This window comes from Triticum aestivum, chromosome 4B, assembly GCF_018294505.1.
Source record: "Triticum aestivum cultivar Chinese Spring chromosome 4B, IWGSC CS RefSeq v2.1, whole genome shotgun sequence".
NCBI classification, from domain to species: domain Eukaryota; kingdom Viridiplantae; phylum Streptophyta; class Magnoliopsida; order Poales; family Poaceae; genus Triticum; species Triticum aestivum.
This window is the reverse complement of record NC_057804.1, coordinates 646,741,646-646,763,989: the sequence shown is the minus strand read 5'-3', so window position 1 is coordinate 646,763,989 and position 22,344 is coordinate 646,741,646. Positions and strand designations below refer to the sequence as shown.

The 22,344-nt window shown below is 51.3% G+C and overlaps 1 protein-coding gene and 1 pseudogene across 1 annotated transcript; both read left to right on the top strand.

Annotated features, from left to right (window-relative positions):
* The first annotated feature begins 1,414 nt into the window (after positions 1 to 1,414).
* LOC123089586 (uncharacterized) lies at positions 1,415 to 3,289 on the top strand. Its single transcript, XM_044511226.1, has 2 exons — positions 1,415 to 1,800; positions 3,048 to 3,289. Exons 1-2 carry the CDS (start codon positions 1,446 to 1,448, stop codon positions 3,143 to 3,145), a joined length of 453 nt encoding a protein of 150 aa, XP_044367161.1. The 5' UTR covers positions 1,415 to 1,445; the 3' UTR covers positions 3,146 to 3,289.
* Positions 3,290 to 3,548: 259 nt separating this feature from the next.
* LOC123090345 (disease resistance protein RGA5-like) lies at positions 3,549 to 22,129 on the top strand (annotated as a pseudogene).
* The last annotated feature ends 215 nt before the right edge of the window (positions 22,130 to 22,344 follow it).

The following is a 22,344-nucleotide window of genomic DNA, read 5'->3' as shown; positions in this document are numbered from 1 at the left end:
GTTTCCATGTCACGACCTGCATGCTACAACCGGATCCCATCCCAAACTAAGCCATCGCCGCGGTTTTTTACCCCATTCACCTCCGCATTGAAGCTTGGCCACTCCGCCCGCTGCATTCATGGTCGGGCAGCGGGTGATTCGCTCGAGGAGCCTAGTCTGGCCTTTAAAGGGCGTCCGGCGAACCCAACACTAGCTCACATCACATTTCTCTCATTTCCACTTGTCCATGTTCTCGACCGTAATAGAGCCCCCCCCCCCCTACATCCACCTTCCCATCAGTCGTCGTCACCATGGTTCGCTTCAAGTTCACATGGTATAAGATGTTGATGTCGCAGCGCCGCGCCGAAAACACGGCAGAGCCCCCGCGCCAGGCCCACATTGAGGTAGGACAACCTCCGAGCTCTCCGAAGTCGCGCTCGGGAGGAGGAGGAGGAGGAGGAGGAGGGAGAGGATGAGAGGGTGATCCTATGGCGTTGGTGAAGAAGGAGGAGGAGGATGAGTGTGATCACATGGCGCTGCCGGAGAAGGAGGCACCGGGGAGGAGGAGGAGGAGGAGATATGGCAGGTGACGCCGCGACCGCAAGGGCAGACAACCTCTCCGTGACGGAGGCGGAGGAGCAAGTCTGTCTCACGCTATTGAAGGAGCACCGCGCAACAATGGCCCTACTGGAGGCGGAGCGTGCAGATGACGCAGGCATGGCGGAGCTTCTTGTGGACCCGGACCCCATCGACAAGAACCGAGCTATTTACTCATCTGTGCAGAGCAGACACACATGTGTCGACGCTAAGTGATGCCAGCTCCACATCAACAACAAGTGACACGATGCCCTATTGTGGTGCTAGAAGGCGAGGACAACGAGGTGCCGGAGCAACATGACGAGGATGGCAAAGAGGCACACATCGGCAGCTCCCGCTGGTTCGCTCCAGCCGCCAATGACAATGAGGCCAACGGCTCTGGCACGGTAGTCACTAACCTCACATCTGACACGAACGATTAGATTTAGGCATTTTATGAAATTTTTTGGGCGGGCAGATGTTTGTGGACATTTGAGGGTGTCTGTTTGATGAACGTCACTGAAGATGCCCTAAGGCTTGTAAATGCAAATTCCAATGTGAAACGACACAATTGTTGTACCTGCATCATGGGGGTGTTGTTGAGGAGAAGTCACAGTATTTATCATAAAACATTATGATGCCAAAAATTATGAAATATCAAAAAAAAACTCGAGAATATGGTTTTGTGAGAGGTTGTATTTTTTCTTATCTCGCAATTTTTGGGAACAAGTAAAAATAGTGATGATATGGCATACACGTAGCTGCCACATCACATGATATGGCGTACACGTAGGTGCCACATAATCAAATTCTCGTTTTGACGTCCATCGTCGGCTCCGTGGCCGGCCAGCGTGGGACACCGACCGGTTCAACTGCAGGTAGCGAACAAAATGATCCCCTTCAATCGGCCGGCCGCGCCGGAATCTGCCGTTCCGTTCTCGCTCGCGGCCGACCCATCCGGTCCAGCGGGCCTTGTCCTCTCCACCAACCATGGGGCCCCGCTCCAAGCCATCCCGACGCGGCGCTCGCCGGGCCGGCTCCCCGCCAGCCGCGTCCACATCCACACCGCGGCGCGCGGCAGCTGTTCGACGGAATGCCAGCCGCGCCGTGAGACGCCATCTCTTCTCCTGGACCGCGCGCGCGCGCACGCTGCTAACCACGATTATGCCGCGTGCGTGCTCCCATGCGTGCGCCTCTTCTTCCACGGCATTGCCCCGGCGGCCGCGATGCAATGCTGTTCCCAAGGTGCGGATGTCCTCCTTCTCTCCTCTGCTCTGCTTCATCGATACCATTGGCATACAACTCTCCTGATCGGTCCTGAAAAGACTTGATTGTTTGAATGAAATATGCCAATGCAAATGCGGAGATGCTGATCGACCTTTTCTCATGTCTTCGTCGCAAAAAGGAAAAAACGTTTCTCTTGTCTGGAAAAAGATGCTGGGCGAACAAAGTGAGCCTTACCTAGCTCGGGTCACGATCCTCCTTCCTGATAGTCCGTATTTGTTTGAGTGGAGGTGAGCTCCCAGGGACTTGTTGATGTTTGTGGATCGGTGTATAGGTGTTCACAAGCTAGCTTTTGCTGAGACAGAACGCAGCTTCCTGGTTCATCGTTGTCGTCGCGTCATTTGTGTGTCATTACATTATATATCAAAATTTTGAATGTTGTGAAGATATATAATGGAACAGTTAGACCCTGGATAAGTTAATCAAGTTGCTCATTAGTTTAGAGCCATATTTTTATCTGTGCTAGTAGTGGGTAGGACATAGATGCTTGCAGCTGGCATTTGTTTTAGGCATCCTAAACAAGTTGCTTTTGTTTTGTATGTACAGTTAGGGGTAATAGTGGAGTAATGGTAGAGTTGGCTGGCTATAACAGAAGGACTTGGCATAGGATAGCAAGTCTTGGTACCTGACCCCTTGTTTAATTTGTGTTTTGAGACGTACGTATGCCCTGATGTCATGTGTTAGAGTTGACCCATATGTTAAGAAAGATTGCCGTTAGGCGAAGGAGCTTATACATTAGCAGAATCCTTATTTCTTTCATGATGGTGTAAAGCTGCGCCGGATTAAGGTAGTGAAAACCGTCATAAAACTTTTCCTGTGAGGTTTCCTGAGGCATTACTTCACACAGATCCTTATCCAGGGAGAGCTATTATTCCTGGAAGGACTGGCATGGAAAGCTTTCCTGACAGTTACCGGTGATGGTTAACCTGCCGTATTGTACAGTTCCTGGGAGATACATGCCCTGCCAGTATGACACATGGATCAGCAATTCGAGCTAGCCCAAACAAATATCCGTCAATAAGTTTATGTCTCATGTGTGCAAATCTGCACCTTAATCTCTAGGGATAATCAGCATTCTGGTATTGATACGCCATCTTGGTCAACTCATCATATTAGTATTACGGATTAGCTGATGAGAACTTTTCTACAAAGCGCTGCAGGACTTGCAAGTATTATATTGATATAGTAGTGTGTGTATACTTACACAGGGAGGTGCGTGTACAAATGGAAGGAAGAAAGCCCACCAAGTTTCAGAGTTAGCTGCAGCGCATGCCCAGCCTCATCAGTTTCTTGCTACCAGTCCTAACAAAACCAAGAATTTTTCGGTAGAAGCTAGTGAGGAGCAGCAAGGGTGTCATTTCATGAGTGAAAGGAAAACCTGGCCGCCAATCTACATATGCATTCTCTCTGGTGAGATTTCGAAGCTCTTTCGGAAATATTGAAACAATGCAGAGCGAAAGCTCTGACATTATGATCTGTAGACATGTGCATGGCCAAGTCTTCACTGGCTTGCACATGGAAATGTGTATGACTATTTTCTGTGGTTGGGTTTGGCGTGGATCTAGATGATTAATTGAAGTTAATTAACTATGAACTGCATGCATGCAGCCTCGTTAACACTAGGCAGGGTGAATCTAGAGGACAACTACAGTTAATAATATCCTGCCAGTTGTTGGCCCTAGCGTGAACGTAGAGGTGATCCAGTCTCGATTAGTAGCTCGCAAGGAAAAAAGAAAGTATAAACTGGAAAGCAACTGGGAACCAACTCTGTAGGGTAAGTTCAGTGCAGGCCCGTCCTGTGAGAGAGACCTGTTGGAACGCGTGTCTCGTGTTAGGTTAAGTATTGCACATGCTTAATTTTTTAGACTCCATTATTGCAGAGGGCCGGTATCTTGTTAAGTTATGCACTTTCTTTCGTCTACCTCACTTGCAGCTGCAATTCAATGTCATCTTCTCCATAACCAGTAGGTGCGAGCTATTCCATTTTTCTCACAGACCAGATCTTGATCGACTGGTGAACCAGCCGGCATTCGGTGCTTCTCGCTTTGGCCATGGAACAGCCCAAGCACACGCTGCAAATTTCAGGTAACTAAATCTCTCCAAACTCAAGCTCATTTGCTGTGAAATTGCTTCCAAATCATCAAACTGCATTGCTTTCTGTTGGATTGGTTGGTATCTTCATTCCCTCTGGTTATCATGCTAGCTAGCTATCGGCATCTCGGAAGTTGTCTGGAGTCCCAATGAGGGTCATCTAGGAAGAAAACTATTCTGAAGTTCTGATCCATCCAATTCCCATTCTGCAGGAGTATAGTTAACCTGGGGCCAAGATAAGCTGTTCATCAAGAGATGGCTGGAATAATGGTGAGTGCTTCTACTGGTGTGATGAACTCTTTGTTGGGTAAGCTGACAACCCTCATGGGAAAGGAGTTTGCAAGGCTGAAGAACCTGCGAAAAGAAGTGAGGTTCATTAGCAATGAGCTTGCCTACATGAAGGATGCTCTTGATGGGCTTTCAGATCTTGAAGAGCTAGATTCACAAACTAAGAGGTGGAGAGACTCGGTGAGGGAGATGTCCTATGACATTGAGGACATCATCGATGACTTCATGCAAAGCATTGGTGAGAATGGTAAAACTACTGGGCTTGTTAGCAATACTGTTCGACGCCTCAAAACTTTGAGGGCTCGTCATTGGATTGCTGGACAAATTGAAGAGGTCAAAAACTTGTGCTAGAGGCAAGTGAACGTCATAGAAGGTATGCGCTTCGTATACCCCCATCAAGTGATGTTGACATTGATCTACGATCCACTGCACTCTATACAGAAGTGGCTGACCTTGTGGGTATAGAAGGGCCAGCGAATGAGCTTGTCAGTTGGTTAATGGATGAGGAGAAGAAGTTGAAGGCGGTATCAATTGTGGGATTTGGAAGTCTGGGAAAAACAACACTTGCCAATGAGGTATACCGTAGAGTCAAGGGAGAATTTGACACTCATGCGCTCGTGACGGTGTCTCAAAAGCCTGACATTCAAAAACTTCTCCATCCTTTACTATCCAAACTTGGCACAGAGACATCTATTCACACTTGTGAGTCACGTCTTATCGAAATGCTCAGAGAACATCTCCAAACTAAGAGGTACAAGTTCTTGCTTCATGTATTGAGATTTGTTATTGTGTCCAATAATAGGATTTCTCAAAGATACATTTGTAGTGTATATGCATAATTTAGTCTAAATATTTAAAACATGGGAGGAAATCATTAGATGACCTAAGAAACACAAAGAAGAAATATTGTTTAAAATGCATTAGTTAGTTGCTTTTAATAAACTTTGTACCAGATTATCAACTTAGTTTTATACTTCTAATTGGTTGCTACATTTCTTATGGGTGAAGAACATTTCTTAAACAAAACGTGTTAAATAGTTTTCATTTCTAGATATTATGATGCTTCCAGAAATTTACTTTACCAAGAACCATGATCTAAGTAAAGATCTATTTTGTTATTCAATCACAACTAATATTTGAATGAACAAAGTTAAGTTTTTCTAGTTCGACCTTTATACATTACTAGATGACCCGTTGCGCCAATGGCGCAAAGGGCGAGAGGGAGCCAAGTATTGAGAGAATATTCAGACACTCAAGTCTCTACTGCTCGTACATAGAACTCATCAAATATGGCTGGATTCTGGTCTGGAAGTTAGATAGGCTCGCCCCAAATGCCCTCTCAACATAAATCTAGTTGCTTCTTATTTTTGGGCAAAGTGAACTTTTTCTGGCCACTTGAATCGGGAATGGTCTTGACAAAGGTAGCCTACGGAGGATAGACGCTCTCAAGTCGATAATAGCCCGTGTTGTATCCATGTTGATTGAGAGTATAGTGGCAAGAAGGAGGTTTCCCTTCAGCCTACCTAACAAATAGAGAAATGGTGTTGAAGTCAAGAGAGAAAACAAATGCAGAGAGGAAGATGGGAGGATGAAGGCGCGAGGTATTCACATGTTGGTTTAGAAATATTTTATGACATCATAGCTTGTCGGTTGATTGAATGACAACATACAGGAATCGCTGTCGTAGTGTCATGTGTGCTCCGTCCCGGCCGTTGCCATGGCCGTGGAGTGGGGCAAGATCCGTGGAGGCGCGCATGGGGCGAGCATATCAACCCACACTCATTAGTTCTGGCCGGGAGTCATTTGGACTGGGCGGCAAAGATGGCGAATTCCAGCGCCTCGGGTGCCTCAAGTTCGGTTCCTTTGCTTTGCTATTGCTGTTTGGGGTTGTTGTGCGTTTCCTTGGCTTGTTCTACTTGAATTGAGCTTCCCTGGAGAGTAATGAGTTCCTGGGTGGATACTAAAGAAGTAGAGATGTGGACTTGGGTATAATTCAAGGAGACCCGGCATTGTTTTCTAGCACTAAATAACTTTTAGTAATATCGTTGTCTAGGTTGATTGTTTGGCACTTTTGTTATGCCTTGATGAAATCCAAAAGGGCATAGAGAATTTCTAGTAGTTTTGATAGTTTGGTTGATACATTATCTTTTCCTTTCCTTTTGGATGTTTGCAAATTCCAACCTGTTTAGTGGGGAAAAATGCTCGATTTGGTGCACCTCAAATTCTCAAATTCTGTGTTGAATAATCACAATGTGTTTTATCTTCACTTCTTATGGTTGTGGGAACCCTGGCTTCCTACCCGCTGTAAAACTCTTGGTTCATTGATGAAATGGAACAGGGTGCTGTAGTCCATGAAGCTCCTATATTTTGAGAAATAAAATCTTATGGTTATATTGTAAATTGGTGCTAGCACGTCAGGCAAGTGGTGGATCCCTGATCCCTGCATGTAGTACCCGTTTAGATACAGTAATGCTGGTTAAATTAACTCATGATCAGCTGCTAAAACCTACCACTATAAATTAAGGTGAAAGGCCCCTTGAATTGTATGCCTCGTTCACATAATAAATCCTTTGTGCAGGGAGTTCTAGCGACGCATTATACAGGGAGCTATGGCATGCTTGAGCTAGGCCATGGATCACAGTGCCTTGCCAAGGTGAAAGGCTTTACTACTTTCTGCATGGTTAATGGAACAGGTATGTCTCACAGCATTGGTGTTTGCTCTTCTTGATGCCCCATGACTAATGAATGAATTTTGCTACTCAACACAAACATTAGCTATCTGTGTTACGGGACACTGCTTGCTTCTTGTGTTAAAATGACAATGACTCTGTTTATGTGGAATAATCATCCAGGTATTTAAATAATAATAATCTAGGTATTTAAAGATTGTCCACGTACACATTTACAACCTGTTAGGGTCCTTGTGTGCGCGCTGCATGTGCCTCTAGTATGGCCATCTATTAGTTGACAAATGAGTATCCATGAGAGGGTACCACTTTACATGCAGTGCTTCCAGCCTTGTAGGCCTCACCAGAAGTCCCTTCGCCAAGCTTCACTGTGATGACTATCTCACAAACATCTTTCTTAACTAATAAAAGCAACAGTTAAGGTAAATAAACTCATTTTCACATGTCATGAGAAACTGATTTCTTCAAGTTGCCCAAAAACAAAGTACTGATACACAGAGAGACTGTACAATTGTTCAGGCTACTTTACAAATTAATTTTGGAACAGACTAAACATATCAGCATATACACCAGTTGACTCTGAAGAAAAGAAATCATCATCTACTAATACTCTACTAAATGAACTACATCCATTCACATCTCTAGTATTGTATTATACATGCCAGAGAATGACTAACAGTATTTGTTCTTCTCTGGAAGCTGTCAAGAAAATACAGTTAGTAGAGAAGTTAGAAGGATTTTGAGCTCTAAACTCCAGTTATCAATACACTTGACTGCCTACCGATCTCCAACCGGTTAATTTATGAATCATCAAATTTACCTATAAGTGGGCAATTGTATGTAAGATGTGACTTGCTTGGATGCATTTCATTGATAAATATGTAAATAAATGTTAGGACTTGCTTACATACCTGGATATTTATATTCACATACAGAGACAATATATCTTCAACTCACATGTAGGACAAGAATGTATAGTCACAAACTCACAATTCCATGGCAGCAAAAATCTTCAATAATCTGTTAACTCCATAAAACAATGATATCTTGTTTTGTTGATATATCAACATATAGAGTCAGCAGATGTGGTTGATAGGGGAGGACAAACAACCATCAATTGTGCTAATGTCACCTCTCCATAGTACCATATGTCCAAAGGCAATCAAGTAAAAAGTTATAACACAAAAACGACAAACGGCACTGGGAGTTTGGAGCCCATCCATCTGATTTAGATGATCTGGGAAAGAGCATTGATTTTACCCTCTTGTGGATTTAAAATACAATTAGAAAAGTTCAGTTAACTTCTGAATAGGCGCTTTAAGCTCATCCAACTTCCTTAGTATTTTTTTGAACTGACAACTTCCTTAGTTTTGAAATGAACAAATCCCTCTCATAACATAATTCAATACATCATATTTATACAGACATTACCAATTCATTTTTCTGGTACGCAATAGTCAAAAAATAGGAACTGCTAGTACATCACGCATATACACAGTATATCAGAAAGCATGGATAGAGTTCTTTTGTTATTAAAATGCTCCCTCTTGTGAGTTTAATAGCAGTTAAGGATAAAATCCTGGGTCGCTAGAGTTCTTTTGTTAATAGCAGTTTTGGTAGAAAATGCAAGCTTCAGCTAGCACCAAGTCATAAACTTACAGTAGATACTTCCTAGAAGAAGTAGGTTATCAGTCCGTCGTGGATTTTTCTCATAAACAATGTTATCATGCTCTGAAGCCTCTCTGCAGCTACAGTCGCTCCTTCAGCTGTAGGCATTGAAATTGTAGCCCAAACAAACACACTCTAAGTAATACTAAGTAATTGGTTAGGAATAATATGTAACACATATATAAATAACCAAGAGATATGGAAACTCATATGCATATTTTATTTGATAGTAGTTCTTTATCTAAGATACCTAATTCCATGTAACAAAGATGCCTAGACGGCCAAAAAAATTGAATCACCAGAGCTTACCTCTCAAACTATGGCACATCTCAAAGCAGATAAACCTGCCTAGGAGACCTCGACCACGGCAAGGCCTCTGCTTACATCCAACGGCGGCGAGCAAGACCTGCAAAGGTGAGCCTGCACATCAACACATGCTCAAAGAAGCGAGGACATAGCAGATCGAGGAAGGGGAAAGGGAAATCTTGCCTTGACCAACTGCGCGATCCCATCCACGCCGTCCACACACGTCAACCCGTCCTGCTGCCCCTCGTGTTGGCCGCTACCGCCTCAGGTTGATGATGTCGCAGAGTGTCTTCCTCCTTGTCAAGGTAGCGCCACCGCCGACGCATTCCTGGTCTGTGCCATCGCCATCTGTGGTGAATCGATCGGGCGGTCAAAAACGTCAGGCGCGAGCGATGCCTTCACATATGCAGGTGGTTTAAATAAGGCATGTACATAAACAAAATTGTAAACTTAAAAAAATTCATTTTTTCATTGATGCATGTTAATTCCGAAGGGCATAAGAAGGTAAAACTATAAAATATAAGCACCGTCACCATCAGATAGCCTAATTCATAAATCCTGGCACCTCCACCAAGCAGCTATTTCACATCTTCGGTACAAAAAAAAGAATGTTTATTTGAAATGATTGACATGTGGTTGATGATTATTTAAATCACAGAGTTTGCTCTGTCGTCCATCAACATAAACAGTGAAAAAAAATAGAACAAAACACCTTTTAATGTAGAGGAGGCGAGCAGACTATTGAAAAAGATGGCATATATTTCTGCATATTACTGAATCTGAAGCGGAGTACTGGCTGACCTTGCAAAGACTCCTTTTCTCGAGGGAGTTAACCCATATATATTAGAGGTGAGTAGAGAGAGGCTGTACCTGTCACCGGCTTCATACATATTAGAGGTGAGTAGAGAGTGGTTGTACTTGTCACCGGCTTCCACGCAGCCGCACCATACACACGAAGCTGAGAGACCATAAACACGAAGCTGATAGACCATAAACACGAAGCTGAGGCTGCTTTCAATGATTACACAGGTTACTCTCCAGGAAGAAATATATAATTCATAGAATTATACTGACATAGCAAAATCTTTTGATCTACATGATTCCACTAAGATTGGTTTTGCCTGGGCTGGGGACCCATTCAGAACTATAGGATAGCAAAATCAACAAATCAAACAAAGTGCAAGACAATGGGAAATGTTGGGGCAATGCAAGACCAGGAGGAGGGAACCTACGATAGCACGGTGGATTCAGTTGGGGGTGATGAATCCTGAGCTCTCCATCGCCAAAGAGTCCATCCTATGAAATTACTCTCAGTTAGATCAAGATAGTTCGGGATTCCAAGCCTGTGCAAAATTTCTAATCCCTCACATGCTTCTGTAGATAAGCTATTCTACAATCGACTATTGGATCGAAAGGTTCCACAGCTTTTTACATACTTGGAAGGGGAAACCACAAACGCTAGCAACCTCAAGCAGAGGTGTGCCCGGGTGAGGGGGCGCGTACCAGGAGGTGAATGCCTCGTAGGCAACGCGGAAGTCGTCGGAGGAAACAGTCGTAGGTGCAGGCGCCGCGCCCGTGTCCATGGCGACGCCGCACACCAGCAGTTCGAGCGGCTAGGTTTAGCCGTTGATGATGTTGGAGGACCTGCAGGTCGAATTAGATCAGTGGAAGATGGTAGGGCAACGATAGGAGAGCACGGGAAGATGCTACTCCTCCCTCTCCTCACGCCCAGCTCGACTGCGACCCCGAGCGCTGGCACCTCTGCCTCGACCAACTGCGCCGACCGAACACGATATCCGTCGCGCCGCCATGACCACGGCCTCCTCCTCGTCCTCCTCACGCATCTGCCATCATCGCAGCCACTCCTTCTGCCAAGCACAAGTGGCGGCGTCGGGGGAGTGGAGGGAAAGAGGAAGCCTGTGGGGGGATTGGGCTGGAGGCGGGGTCGTGGGGAGCCGGTGAGGGCGAGGGCGCGAGGCCCAGGAGGCGGCGGCGCCAGGGGAGGAGGCGGGGGTTGCGGGGAGGAGGTGGCGGCGGCAGGAGAGGAGGCGGGGGGGGGGGGGGGGGGCACGGGTTAGGTTTGGTCGCTGCGGGAGGAAGCAAGCGAGAGGAAAGGAGCGCTCATGACCTTATCCACTGCCTTGTCGCTACAGTAACGCGCGCACTGTTCATATGCGAATAAAAGGAGACGTGGCTATAGCCACTAGTAGGGCGAATGGCTTCATCTTTTACTATGTAAATTTGATAGATTTCTGCTACTTAACCTAACATTATGTTGAATGTTTGGCAGATACTTGATCATAATTGATGATATGGGCTTGGGCGATGGGCGACTCCACTGGCGCCTTCGCGGGCCCCTCCGCCGCCTCTGCCTCCGCGCCGCCGGTGCCCCTCCCCGCCCCCTCCCCGCCGGCCTCTCCAGTCGCGGCCCCGTCGCCGCCCTCCGCGCCGGTCGCCCCGGCGGCTCCCTTCCGGTGGGCCGACTGCGCGGAGGACGCGCCGTTCCCCCTCCCCCTCTCCCCCGGCTCCCTCCACCCCCCGCTCCTCCCGCCGGCCCGTCCTGCCCCGCCGGCTGGCTAGCTCAGCCCCCCACGTGAGGGGCTCTGCTCCCGGCAGGCGGGCGCCGCCGCCGGCCCCCTCGGCGCATCGGAGCCCGGCTCGGGTGCCGCCCCCCAAGGTGTGGCCTTGGCCGGTAGGCTCTCCGCCGCCGCCGCGTGCTGGCTTGGGGCGTGGCCGGGCACGCCGATCGGGGCCCCGCCCGCTCCTCCTGGCGCCGGCCGGTGATGAGGGCCCGGCCGCCGGCTCCTCCTTCCCCCCCGCTGTCCCTCTCCCTCCCTCCCCTCCTCCCGGTTCCATCGCCACGCCCGGCGCCGTACCGGCCGTTCATAGCGCATTTCGGCTCCTCCGGGCTCCATGTGCAGACGGCCCGGGTCGCCCGGCCCCCTCCCGCTGCCCTCGCCGGTCCGGCGCCGGCGGCGGCGCCGCTGGCCGCTTCCGGTAGGGTTTTCCCCTCCACCCCCGCTCTCCCCCGCGACAAAGGCCACCCGGCGGGGCTTGCTGGGCTGCTGGGCTCCGGCCCATCGCGCCCGGTGGCCCCTGCGCGGCCCACCGCGGGTCGCCCCCCCCTTCCCTCGCAGGCCGGCCCAATCTGGGTGGACCAACCCCGTGCCCTAGGCCCAGCGGAGGGGGCATCTGCTCGATTTGGCCTCCCCGTGGTCTCCCTCTGCCCCCGTCCCTGTGCGTCGCCGCCTCCTCTCCCCTTCCCCGTCCCGCTCCCCTGCCCACCTCCATCCCTCGCCTCGCTCCTCCGGCGCCCCCTACCGCTCCCCCTCCATCGTCCGGCCGGCCAGCTCCCCCTTCCCCGCCCGCTCCCCTCGCCCCGTCCCTCCTGGCCGCCGCCGCGCCGCGGTCGGCCATGCCGCGGGAGTGGAATGACCCGGCTCCCGGGCGAAGCGGAAGGCGGGAGACCCCCCCCCTCCTGCGCGACTCGTCCCGCCCCTCCCCCGGCTCCCTCCGGCGGGAGGAGGAGCTCCGGCGCGAGCTTCGGGAGCTTCGGGACGGCCGCCGTTCCCCCTCCCGCCGTGATGACCGGGCGCGGTCCCGGTCGCCGCGGGCGTCGTCGGGGGACTGGCGTGCCCGCCGGCGCTCCCCGTCGCCGTCCCGTCGTCGGGAACGCTCCCCGTCCCCCTCCCGTCTGGCCCGGGTCGGCTCGCCTCGCCCGCGGGACGGTATCCTCCCCATCCCGGACACTCGCCGCTACGTCCCTCCGCACGCGGCCTCCACTGGGGCTGCGGCCCCAGCTCCGGCTCATGGTGGTGGCACCTCCCGCGGCCGTCCTGGGCCTGCCAAGAAGAAGAGGCGCCGGGGTGTCCGCCTCACTCCGGCCGTGCCACCCCCCGCGGGTCCGGGAGCCTCCTCCGCTCCGGGCCCCGTCTCCGATCTCCCTCGCCCCCCATGCTTCAACTGTGGGGTGAGGGGGCATTCTCAGGTTGCTTGCGTCAACCCCAAGTGCTGCTACCTCTGCAAGGATCCCGGCCACCCTGCCATTCTGTGCCCGGATAGACTGGTGGTTTCGGAGCTCATGATGTATGGGCATGGGATCGAGGGGTTGGGCTTCTTCCACCTCGAGGTCCCGGACGCCCCTCCTCCGTCGCCCTCCCTTCTGGCGATTGTCACGGTCGTTGATGGGGTGGCGTCCCCAGAGATGATCGAGGCTGAGTTCAACCACCTCTACCGCCACCAGTGGGACTGGGTGGTCACCCCCACAGCCGGTCACATCTTCTCCGTCGTCTTCCCCGACTCCGTCAGCTTCGGCTACGCGACGCGTAGTGGCCGGATCACTCTCGCGCTCAACCAGCTGGTTGTCGAGATATCCAAGCCAGTACTCGACGCTCAGGCCGTGGCTGTCCTCGACACCGCCTGGATCCTCATCTCCGGTCTCCCTGATATTGCGCGGTCCGAGCTCGTCATCCGCCAGATGTCTCGCCTCTTGGGCAAGGTGGTGGTGGTCGACGAGCTCTCATTGCGCAAGGAGGAGGAGGTGCAGGTCAAGGTCAAGTGCCTCGACTCCTCCAAGCTGCGCACTTCGGTCCGGGTCTTCTTCAACGACCAGGGCTTCGACCTCAGGATCGCCCCCGAGCCTCCCAACCACGTTGGGCGTCCCCGCTTCCTCGATGTCGCCCCCCCTGGTGACAACCCGGGGGCCGGCGGAGACTACCACGGCCGCCACCGCTCCCGTTCTCACCGCTCGGATGAGGAGGGGGCGTCCGAGGACTCCCGCTCCCCATCCCCCTCGCCCCCCCTCCGTCTGCGGGGGGCAAGGGCCGCCAGGCCACCTCTCGCCCCCCGGTGGATGGCCCGCCGATCTCTGACGTGTCGCCATCCGAGGGGAGCGACATCTCCAATGTGGGCCTGGTGGTCGGCCCGGCCTCCTCCCCGCGCTCCCCCACCTCGTCCCCGCCACCTGTGCTGGCCCCGGTCGGCCTGCTCGGCGGCCTGCTCTTCGACTCTTCGGCGGCGCCCGCGGGTGGGGGGACGCCTCCTGTGGTTGTCCCCCCCACTCCGGCTTCGCCTCCCCCCGTCGCCGTCTCCTCCCCACAGCCTGACGTTCCTCCGGCCCCGTCGTCTCCACGGGCTCCCTCGGAGGCCTGCTCTCCGGCCCCCAGTGCGCCTCCTCCCCCTCTGGCCGCACCATCACCCCCGGCCCAGATCTTCCTCGGCTGTGCTGGGTCGGGACTGCTGCCCTCCCCTCCGTCGTCTCCTGGGGCGGGGGCGGCCCGGATCATCACGCCTCTGGCGGCCCAGCCCCCCCCTCCCCGGTCTGCCGCCTACTCCCGTCGTAGTCGGTCGGCCTCCTCCCCAGTGGTGGCCTCCCGCCGGAGTGCTCGGTTGGACGCTGCCCACCCTGAGGGCAGCCCGGCGCTGCCCATCCCCGAGCGGGCGGAGCTCCGCGCTGCCGCCCGTAACCTGGAGCCAGGTACGCCCTCCATTCCCCCCTCTGCTTCGTCTTGTTCTTTCTCTGCGCTTGAGTCTGTTCCGCCGGGTCATCTCGCCAAAGTGGCCTCCTACTCCGCGATCATTTTTCGAGGGGAAGTTGGCCCCCCTCTCGCCCAGATCGCGGCCATCAGAGCCCGTGAGGTTCTCGATGGGAAACTTGCGGAGGCCCGGGCGGCCCTCCTCGTTCCCCCAGCCACCTCTACATCTGGGGGATCTTCCTCTCCGCCTCGGCCGCAGCCGACGGCCCCTCCTCCCTCGATGGCCGTGCCGGAGATTCGGGGACGCACCCGCTCCCGCACGGCGGCCCTTCGTGCGCTTAGCGCTTCCTGTGTTCTGGGGTCAAGCAGCACCCCAATGGCTCCTTAATGCGGGCCCTCTTCTGGAACATCCGCGGCTTCGGCCATGATGGCCGCCGCCGCCAGTTAGTGGAATACATGCGAGATGAGCACATCGACATCGTGGCTGTGCAAGAGACCATGTGTCGCGATTTTGCGCTCCCTGAGCTTGACCGACTGAGCTCTCACCTCTTTGCGTGGCACTGGCTCCCTTCTAGTGGGAGCGCGGGCCACTCGGGTGGCATCCTTTTAGGTGTGAAGGATGCCACCTTTGAGGTGGGCAGCATGGATAGGGGCGAATTCTTCGTCAGCATGGAGCTTTTCGAGAGGTCGCTCAACTTCAAGTGGGAGATCATCATTGTCTATGGACCGGCCGATCATAGTAGGTCGGCCTCCTTCTTGGAGGAGCTCCACCAGAAAATCTCGGCCGCCTCCCTCCCCGTGGTTGTCGGGGGCGACTTCAACCTGCTGCGCGTTGCGGAGGACAAGAACAATGGCAATGTTTGCTTTGCCCGGATGGACATGTTTAACGACTTCATTGCCGACCTCGCCCTCCGGGAGATTGATCGGGTTGGGGCCCATTTTACTTGGACCAACCGACAAGCCTCCCCGACCCTGTCCGTCTTGGACAGGGTCCTAGTTTCCCCGGAATGGGACCTCCGATGCCCCCTAGCCTCTCTTCGCGCCATCACCCGGATTGGTTCCGACCACGTCCCCTTGCTCCTCTCCTCCGTGGACGAGCGTCCGCCGATCCCCCTTCGGTTCCGGTTTGAGACCTTCTGGCTTTCCCAGGCCGAGTTTACCGACGCCGTCTGTGCTTGGTGGATCGAGGCTCGGGCCCACCCCCACCCTCGCCCCCCTTCTGCTATTGACGCGTGGCACTTCTGTGCGAAGCGTGGCCGGCAATTTATGAATGGCTGGGGGGCCAACCTGGGCCGTGACGCCAGGGAGCGTAAGAAGGCGTTGCTCACCGCGATCCAGGCCCTCGACTTTCGGGCTGACGCGGTGGGTCTCTTCCTAGACGAGTGGCTCTCCCGCTATGACCTCGAAGACCAGCTCTCTGTGATTTACACCGATGAGGAAGCCTATTGGCACCTTCGGGGCGCTCAGCGTTGGGTCCTGAAGGGTGACGCGAATACGGCTTACTTCCAGGCGATTTCTAATGGGCGCCGTAGACGCAACACCATTCCCTGCCTTTGGGATGGGGTAACCCTCCTCCAGGACCCCCGGGACATCCGCTCCCATGTCGACGGCTTCTATCGTTCCCTCTTCTCTCCCGCTCCTCGGAGCGGCATCTCCCTCGCCCCTGATTGTTGGGCCGGCGCCCAACTTGCCTCTGACGCAGAGAACGCGTCCCTGACGGCCCCCTTCTCTGAGCAGGAGGTCTGGGAGGCCATCAAGGGTATGAACTCCTCCTCTGCTCCGGGCCCGGACGGTCTTCCGGACCATCTGGAACGTGATTAAACCAGAGATCATGGCCATCTTTGATGAATTCTTCGTGGGATCTATTGACCTAGGCCGCCTCAACTTCGGGACCATCTCCCTCATCCCCAAGGTCCCTGGGGCGACTGACATCCGCCAGTTCCGCCCGATTACGGTCATTAACGTGATCTTCCGGATCCTGGCCAAGGGGTACGCCAATAGGGTGACCCTGCTTGCAGATTGGATTACCCACCCTAACCAATCAGCCTTCATTAAGGGTCGATACATCCTGGATGGTGTCCTGGTGCTTCATGAGGTTCTTCATGAGGTCCGGGTCAAGCGCCTGAAGGCGGTCTTTCTGAAGATCGATTTTCACAAAGCCTATGATACGGTTAGCTGGTCCTTCCTTAGGGAAGTCCTTCTTCGGAAGGGCTTTGACGACCGGTGGATCACGAGAGTCATGCAAATGGTCTCTTGCGGTCGCACGGCGGTCAGCATCAACGGCGAGATCGGTCCCTTCTTCCCTACCCTATGTGGGGTGCGCCAAGGCGACCCCTTCTCCCCGTTCCTCTTCAATCTGGTCGTGGACGCTTTGGCCTCCATTCTCGATAAGGCTAAAGCCGCGGGCCACATCCGAGGTATTACCCCCCACCTCTCTGGGGGCTCGGGAATCTCCATCCTCCAGTATGCTGACGACACGATCATCATGGTCGAAGGCTCGGAGATGGACATCACCAACCTCAAGTTCCTCCTTCTTTGCTTCCAACAGATGTCGGGCCTCAAGATCAACTTCGATAAGAGCGATGTTATGGTGATGGGATATTCCCCCGCTGAGTCTGTGGCCATTGCCAACAGACTTAATTGCCGCCTGGGCTCTTTCCCCACTACCTACCTTGGGACGCCCATTAGTGACTCGCGCCTCTCTGTCGCAGACCTACGCCCCTCCGTGACCAAGCTCCAGACCAGATGCGAGCCCTGGCAGGGGAGGTGGCTTTCCAAGGCAGCCCGGACTATCCTTATCAACTCCTCCCTCTCCAGCCTCCTCTTGTTTCTTATGAGTTTCTACAGCCTCCATGAATCTCTCCATAAGGAGATCGCCAAAATCCAGTCCCGATTCTACTGGGCTGGCGAGCATGGCAAGCAGAAGTATCACATGGTCAGCTGGCCTGACATCTGCAAGCCCAGGGAGCAGGGTGGATTGGGCATCATGTGCTCTAAACGGATGAATATTGCCCTTCTATCCCGGTGGCTGTGGCGTATCACGCACGGTCATGGTGGCCTCTGGCTGGACATTATCCGGAATAAGTACCTGCGTGGTCAACCCCTTGCCTTCTGCCAGAAATCGGGAGGTTCTCAGTTCTGGTAGTCCCTCGTCCAGCTTCTTCCGGTGCTCCGCATTGGTACCTCTATCTCGGTGGGGTCCGGCCTCTCGATGCTCTTCTGGTTTGATCGCTGGGCCGGCGACTCTCCCTTCGCGGCCCGCTTCCCCACCCTCTTCTCTATCGTTGTCGACCCCATGATCTCTGTTGATAGGGCCCTTCTTGACTTACGGCGCCTCGCTTTCCGTCGGCCATTTGGGCCGGCGGAATCCGCCGCCTGGCGTGAGTTGCTTGACTGCGTTGCTCTGCATGAGCCGGTGGTGGATGGGGATCAGGATCTTGTGCGCTGGCACCTGGAGCCGTCGGGCCAGTTCTCTACCAAATCGCTATACTTGGCCATTGCCCCCTCCTCCGCTCCCCTTCCCCTATCGATGGTGTGGTCCGTCCGCGTCCCCCTGAAGATTCGCATCTTCATGTGGCAGTGGATCCGTGGACGGATCCCGTCCGGTGTGGAGGTCCGCAAGCGTAATGGCTCGGGCACTGGTATCTGCCCCCTCTGTGCTGTTCCCGAGGACTCCAACCACATCTTCTTCGCCTGCGTCTCCGCCCGGTTCCTCTGGAGCTGCTTTCGTGAGATTGTCGGTGGGAGTTGGTGCCACACCAATTTCCCGGACTTATTTGCTGAACTCCAATTGTCCCCTTCGTCCTCTCGCCACATTAGGTGGCTCGAGGTTGGGGTCCTTTCCTGGACGCTTTGGACCGTTCGCAATAAGCTAGTGATCCAGCGTACTCCTCTTCGTCGCGCTACTGATGCTCTCTACAAATTCTCGGGTTTCTTGCAGCTTTGGCGGCCGCTTAGCCGCCCCCTGGATCGGGACGCCATCTCTGCCTTCATCGCCGATCTCCGCTCGATGGCCGTCCGCCTGTCGCCCCCGCCGCCGCCGCCTCCGCCGGAGCCTGACTAGATCGCCTGCACTGGGCAGGCTTTGTTTTTTCTCTTTCTTCTGGGCTTGTTGAGCTGTGCCCTCAGCAGAACCTTAATACTTTGTTGTGGTACTTGGGTGGTGTGTGTGTGTGGACCTGTTATGGTTGTATGTCTTGTGGCAGTTTGCTTTATTTATAAAGCGGGGCGAAAGCCTTTTTCGGTAATTGATGATATATGGGATATATCAGCATGGAATATTATTAAATGTGTTTTTAGTAAAAATGATCTTGCTAGCAGAGTAGTAGAAAGCAAGACGTGGCTATGACATGTTGCTCCCGTGATTGCATTTTACAAATGAAGCCCCTCACCAACGAAGACTCAACAAGGCTGTTTTTCAGTAGGGTATTTGGCTCGAAAGAAGCTTGCCCTCCCCAGCTTAGAGATATTTCGGTTGAAATTCTCAAAAAATGTGGTGGTTTACCTCTTGCAGTTATTAGTATATCTGGTATGCTAGCAAATAAAGATTGCAACCAAAAGGAAAGGTGGGAATATGTACAAGATTCTATGGGCTCGGAAAGCAATCACATGCTTGACGGGATGAGGCAAATCTTAAACCTCAGCTACAAAGATCTTCCTCCTTATCTGAAGACATGCTTGTTGTATATTGGTATGTATCCGGAGGACTACCAAATAGAGAGGTCTAATCTGGAACGCCAGTGGATGGCTGAAGGTTTCATCAGTATAGAAAATGGACAAGATGTGGAGAAGGTTGCAAGAAATTATTTCAATGAGCTTGTGAATAGAAGCCTTATTCAACCTATAGAATTCGATAAGAGAGGGTCGGTGACAAAATGCAAGGTTCATGATATGTTGCTTGATCTTATCTTGATTAAGTCAGCACAGGAGAATTTTCTCACTATAGTGGATGACCCACATGCCTTTACAAGACTGCAATGCAAGGTCCGTCGGCTGTCTATCCGCTTGGATGGTGCAAGTAATGGCCGAGAAATAGTATCGACAAATACTAGTATGTCACAGGTTCGGTCGGTTATGTTCTTTGGGAGCTCTCAGATTACACCTCCTTTGTCAGAGTTCAAGTTCCTCCGAGTTGTTCATATTGACCTCGATGATGCTAAAGTCGACCTCACTGGACTGTGTAACCTTTATCAGCTGAGATATTTATGCATTAGTGATGGCTGTTCATACCAGCTACCAACAAAGATTGGAGTGCTTCAACACTTGGAGACACTTGAGCTGTTTAGTTGTGACAGGGTTCCGTCAGATATAATTCATCTCCCCGTTTGATGTTTCTGAAAGCTTGGACGAGACTACCTGATGGGATTGGCAATATGAAATCCCTACGGCATCTATTTGGATTTGATTTTGCGTTGTACAAGCTAGATAATATCAGGGGCCTTGGAGAGCTTACCAATCTGAAATTTCTATTTCTCACGTGCAGCTTTCGTAAGGATGACTGGGAGAGACGCATGGATGCTCTATGCTCTTCTCTGGGAAACCTGTGTCACCTAGAGAATCTGTTTGTCGATCTCATCGGCTGCATAGATGGCTTCATGCCATTGTCTCCTCCCCCAACTCGCTACCGCCTTGAGAGAATTATCATCAACGAAAAAAATAGCACGCTATTTCGCCGTTATAGCACGGTTATAGCGTATTAGGGAAGGCGACGCTACGTTTAGGCAAATTCGGCCGCTACAGCGCTATTTACGTGATTACCGCGCTACGCCTCGCTATAACGTTGTAACTTGTAACGTTGTAGCATGCACATGATGCAAAAATAAGATAACCACAGCTCAGCAGGCCTGAAAGGCCAAAACCACCCCTCGACAACACCCTTCTCCCTCTCTTTCTCATACTCTCACATGACAAGGACCCAACGCTAGTTCTCATCCCTAGTTTATGGTTTTGACTAAGTAACTGTGTATTTGTGTGTAGCTGAGTTGTCAAGCTACAAATTTGTTCTGAATTTGTAATTGTACACAGCGGAAAACATGTAGGGAGTATAGTATATATTTTGATTCTTTCTTCTCTTTGTAAAGTTTAGCTTGTGTTATACTCTTTATTGAACTGAAGCTTTGTTTATACTCTGTACTCTCTGTAATTATACTGTGTACTAAACTGAAGCCTGTGTTATCTATTGTGCCACGATAGGATAACAGGCATTCCTTTTTTATGCCTTGGATTTGGCCCTTTGCATGTGTTGCTCGTCAAAATTTAGTTGCTGAAATACTTTATTTCTGGATATATTTTGCATTTTTTGCAAACGCTATTTTGAAATATAGCACGCTATTAGCGTGCTATAACTTGTGTGGCATCTGAAGAAGGGCCTCGCTATATTTTGTAGCGCGCTATTTTTTTCATTGATTATCATGCAATGGAGGTGCTGGTTTTCCAGGGTCCCTAGCTGGATGCGGGAGCTCCATAACCTCTGCCAGTTGAAGTTCAAAGTTGCTGAGCTGCTAACTGATGGTGTTGGAATCCTTGCTGAGCTGCCTGCCCTCACTCACCTTGATGTAGAGACCGGAAAAGCCACAAACAAAGTGATTTCCATCGAGAGAGGAGCATTCCCTGCTCTAAAGAGTTTTAAGCTTCTACTCCCTCCGTTCCTAAATATAAGTTTTTGGAGAGATTCCACTATGGTCCACATACGGAGCAAAATATGTGAATCTATACTCTAAAATACATCTACATACATCTGTATGTGGTTCATAGTGAAATCTCTGCAAAGACTTATATTTAGAAACGGAGGGAATATTAAGTAGCGCTTTGTACTTGACCTTCCAGGCCAGAGCAATGCCCAGGCTCCAAAGGCTGAAGCTAAAATTCAATGTGCATGGGTCGGAGCAGATTGGGGCTGCACCTGCCGGCCTCGAGCAATTGTTAGCACTTGAAGAGCTGACTGCAAAAATCTGCTGCCACCGTGCTTCAGAGTCCGACAAGACAAGTGCGGAGTCTGACTTGAGGAGTGCCATCGACATGTTTCCAAGCCATCTTCTAGTCAAAGTCAGCTATGAAGAGGTTTGGAATTTTGGTTTTTCTGATGACTAGTATGGTGGCTACGACTCGGCGGCAAGCAAGCTGGTATGTATGTGCAAATTTACGCTTCCAGTTTCTGACGGGATTTAAAGTTTGTTTTGCATTTGCGTTCCTTACTTAGAACGAAATTTTATCAGCCAGCAGATATTTAATTTTCTGTTTGTGTACATTATTTCAGTAGAAGCACCTAAATCTTTTGCAGTATTTTTCTTAGCAAAACCTACACCTGTACAAACATTTACATTTTACATGGACATTTGTGAGGACTACTCTCATGTGGCAATAATAACAATTTTAGAAAGGTCGTTGTTTCCATGATCATAAGGGATACTTACTGAATTTCCCGTTCCGCATTTGAACGCATTCTCAATTTGGTTGTGCTTTCGCTAATGTAATATGTGGACCCTGCATTGCATGCTGATATTTGTGCCACTGTTGTTACATGAATGCTGAGGCGAAAATGGATGCGCTGACTGCTGAACTCCATAGCCTGCATAAGTTGGAGAATTTACACCATTCTCTCTATGGGACATAGGTTGGGAAAAAAATATTTTCAGTTTATTTTTCAGGAGATGCGGTGGACAACAATTCCTGACGTTTGGAAAAAGACGGACGGATCACTGCAGGCAGGCATATGGATCTCTCACATATATGTGGCGGCAGATTGAGACGGAATGCTGTCGTTTTTCCTGGCTGTAAAATCGAGCTACCGGTTTGCTTCTTTGCTAGTACTTCCTTCGTCCGGGTTTATTAGGCCTTCCAGCATCACAAGCATGTCTCTTTTTATAAGGCCTCATTTTGAAAAGGTGCATGCATGCAACGATTTCATTGGTTGCATTGAAAGTCATTGTTGTTGGTGCCATGGCTGGGAAGTTAATACACTTCATGCGTGTTTTTTCATTGGCTGCATGCAT